The 3,507-nt window shown below is 51.4% G+C and overlaps 1 protein-coding gene across 1 annotated transcript in view; it reads right to left on the bottom strand.

Moving 5' to 3' along the window:
• The window catches only part of RASIP1 (Ras interacting protein 1), a 14,501-nt gene that overhangs the window by 5,047 nt on the left and 5,947 nt on the right, over positions 1-3,507 (bottom strand). Inside the window, exons 3-5 of the mRNA XM_008048650.2 lie at positions 2,778-2,815; positions 2,392-2,543; positions 2,171-2,286 (exon numbers count right to left, since the gene is read on the bottom strand). Coding sequence (XP_008046841.1) covers positions 2,171-2,286; positions 2,392-2,543; positions 2,778-2,815 — 306 coding nt within the window. The remainder of the gene's footprint in view (positions 1-2,170; positions 2,287-2,391; positions 2,544-2,777; positions 2,816-3,507) is intronic.

Raw genomic sequence — 3,507 nt, 5'->3', positions numbered from 1 at the left:
TGAGAGGATTGCCTGAGCCCACGGGTTCAAGACCAGCCTGGGCAACATGGCGAGACCTCACCTCTACAATAAATCAAAAAATTAGCTGGGTGTGGTCACCATGTTTCCTAGCTTTGGTCCCCTCCCCTACCTTGGGGAGGTGAATCTCGTTCTCTCTTTCTCTAATTTACTTTCTAAATAAATAAACCATATTTTCCAATCTAATAAACCATATTTTCCAATCTAAAAAATAAAGAAAAGGCTTTCCATAAGATTCTTGGGTATGCTGACACCACCTATCATGCATTATGGCTCCTGTGGTTCTCAGCAGATGCTCAAGGAGGAAAAGGATACTGGACAAAGAGGTCCCCTTCAGCCAAAGAATTATTTATCCAGAATTCCCGAAAGAAGGAAAAAGAATGGCGCACCAGGAAGTTGGAGCGAAGTGGCAGTCAGCCAGTGGAAAGTGAGATCAGGCCAAGGACAGGAAATGAGGTCAGAGACAGCAGAAAAAGAAAGCTCCACTTGGCAGGGATGGACCGGAAGTGAAGCCTTGGAGGAAAGGGCTTCACAATCAAGGGTGCCAGAGGAACGGGAAGACTATCTGTCCCCAAAGATCCCGTCTCATTTTACAGATAGGGCATCAGGCCCACCATCAGCCAGAAGCCCCAGGAATTCCAAGAAGCAGGATTAAGTTCAAGGGCAGTGTGGGGGATCCTGAGGCAGAAGCAGGCCCTGCGGGAGAAAAAGATACTGGTTCGGAAAAGGGAGTGAGCTAAGAGCTGCAGGAAGTGAGGTTAGCAACACAGGAAGTGAGACCTGATGACAGAGACCCTTTATTCTTATTTATTTATTTATTTATTTAATTAATTTTAGTTGGAGTCTCACTCAGTCGCCCAGACTGGAGTGCAGTGACCGCTCCCGGCCACCGCAGCCTCAACCTGCTGGGCTCCAGCAATCCTTCTGCCTCAGCCTTCCAAGTAGCTGGAACTACAGGTGCGTGCTACCACGCCCGGATAATTTTTGATTTATTGTAGAGATGAAGTCTCGCCAAGTTGCCCAGGCGGGTCTCGAACCTGCGGGCTCAGGCAATCCACTCACCTCAGCCTCCCAAAGCGCAGGATTACAGGCTGAGCCACTGAGCCCAGCTTTATTTATTTATTTTTAAGTCAGAGTCTCACTCTATTGCCCATGCTAGAGTGCAGTGGCAAGTGCACGACCAGCACAGCCTCAACTTGCTGGGCTCAGGTGATCCTTCCACCTCAGCCTTCCAAGTAAATGGAACTATGGGCGGGCACTACCACGCCTGGCTAATTTTTCTTGATTTATTATATAGACAAAGTCTTGCCAAGTTGCCCAGTCTGGTCTCAAACCCCTAGGCTCAGGCAATCCTCTCGCCTCAGCCTCCCAAAGTCCTGGGATTACAATATGAGCCACTGCACCTGGCGGTCCTGTACTTTTTTTTGGTTTGTTTTTTAAGTAGGAGTCTCACTCTGTTGCCCAGGCTAGAGTGCAGTGGCACGATCATGGCCACCGCAGCCTCGATCTCCTGGGCTCAGGCGATCCTTTCACCTCAGCCTCACATGTAGCTGGGCCTACAGGTGTGCACCACCACACCAGGCCAATTTCTTAATTTTTTCTAGAGCTGAGGTCTTGCTATGTTGCCCAGGCTGCTCTCAAACTCCTGGGCCCAAGCAGTCCTCCTGCCACAGCCTCCCAAAGTGCTGGGATTACAAGCGAACCACTGCACTCAGCCTGTTTATCTATATATAAAAACCTTATCACTGACTGAAGATCAGAGGTAGAAAATGTGAAAGTGTGCTAGGCACAGTGGCTTATGCCTCAAGTACCAACTCCTTGAAAGGCTGAGGCAAGAGGATCGCCTGAGCCCAGCAAGTCGAGGCTGCAATGAGCTGTGAGCACGCCACTGTACTCCACAGAGTGAGAGAGTGAGACTCCAACTCAAAAAGAAAGAAAAGAGAAAATGGAGCCTGAGAAAGGGGTAGTTGTAAGATTATCAGGCAGTGAGGTCTGCCTGTCAAGAGGTGACAACTGCAAAGTCAGAAGTGATGTTAGAACAGCCAGGTGCTAGGATAAGATAGGATGTCGTGTCAGAGAAGCAGAAGATCTCGAGTCAGATAGGAAGTGACATCAGAGCAATACATGTCATCTAAACAGGGGCAAGGCCAACCTTGGTGAGGTAGTAGACAGACTGCTGGAAGGTACACATGATGACCTCATCCAGGAGGGCCATGGCCTCATCACACAATTCCAAGTCATTGCAGAGCTGTGGGTCTGAGGACAGGCCTGGGGGTGAGAGGGAGAACCAGAGGCTGGCAGCCAGGAGCCCAGGTCCCCAGGTGCAGGGAGTGATGGGGGCTTGGATAGGTCTGAGCCTGGAGCAGAGCTCACCCTCCTGGTCGGCCTCCTTTTCCATTTCCAGCACCTTCTCCTGCACAAAGCTCAGCAGCTCCGTGGTATTGGCCATCCACAGCATGAGTGGCCGCAGCTCCACAGACACAGACTCAGGAGTCAGGGGCACCTCAGGCACCCCCTCCGGGTGGCTGGGAAAGGAGGAAGGCATTTGTGATCCCTACCCAACCCTCATCATAGTGTCCAAGCCCCAAGATCTGAGTCTCACTTGGGGACCAAGACCAACCCCCATTTCACAGCTGGAAAAGTTGAGTCAAACGGAGGCCCAGAAACGTTCACTAAGCCATGCATGGGGTGAACGCAGGACTGGATGCAAAGCCCAACCCCTGCATCCCCCAGACCTTTCTGCTCAGAATTTCTCTTACTTTTCTGGCTGACGGTCTCCAATCTCCTTGATCTTTTCCTGTGGAACAGATCAGAACCAAGGTGAGGAGGATCCAACGAGGGGCTTATGAGATACTCCCGTGGGTTTGCTAGAAGCGTCTTTTTGACAGACCCTCTTCCTACTTTTTATATGGACTCTAATCCCCAGCTTCAGAATACTCTCTCTTCTTATCTTTTACTTATTTATTTTTCTCTCTCTTTTTTTTTTCTTAAGAGGTGGAGTCTTGCTATGTTGTCTAGGCTGGTCACGAACTCCTCCTGGGCTCAAGCGATCCTCTCGCCTCAGCCTCTTCTTACCTTTTAACACCCCCTCCCCATCACGCACGGTCTATCTCCCTTGGGTCCTCTTCTGCGCAAATGGAATTTCTTGGAACTCCCAAGAAACTCCCTAAATCACCTGACTGGGCCCTCACTCAAAAGGAAGGAGTGGTTTCTTTCTGACACTTCCATCCGTGGGTCCAAAGGTTCTGTTCTCCCTCGCCTCCCCGAAGGGCGTCACCCGCCAGCGCTCCGAGCTCCAGGCCCGACGGGCCGCCCACGTCACAGCTCGCAATGGTCTCTCCCAACTTCTCATCCATCGGGATCCCCCCCATTTACCATAATGGTCTCTCCCACCGTCCCGCGGCTCCGAGGGTAGGGACCGCCTCCTCAGCCGCGGGCGAATCCCCAACTCCCAGCATCCCACGGGGCCCCCTGCTTTATAAGAGCCCC

Source organism: Carlito syrichta, unplaced genomic scaffold, assembly GCF_000164805.1.
Source record: "Carlito syrichta isolate Samal-C Ts95f unplaced genomic scaffold, Tarsius_syrichta-2.0.1 Scaffold126461, whole genome shotgun sequence".
Lineage (NCBI taxonomy): Eukaryota > Metazoa > Chordata > Mammalia > Primates > Tarsiidae > Carlito > Carlito syrichta.
Note: the sequence above shows the minus strand (reverse complement) of the source record. Positions and strands in the feature narration are given on the sequence as shown.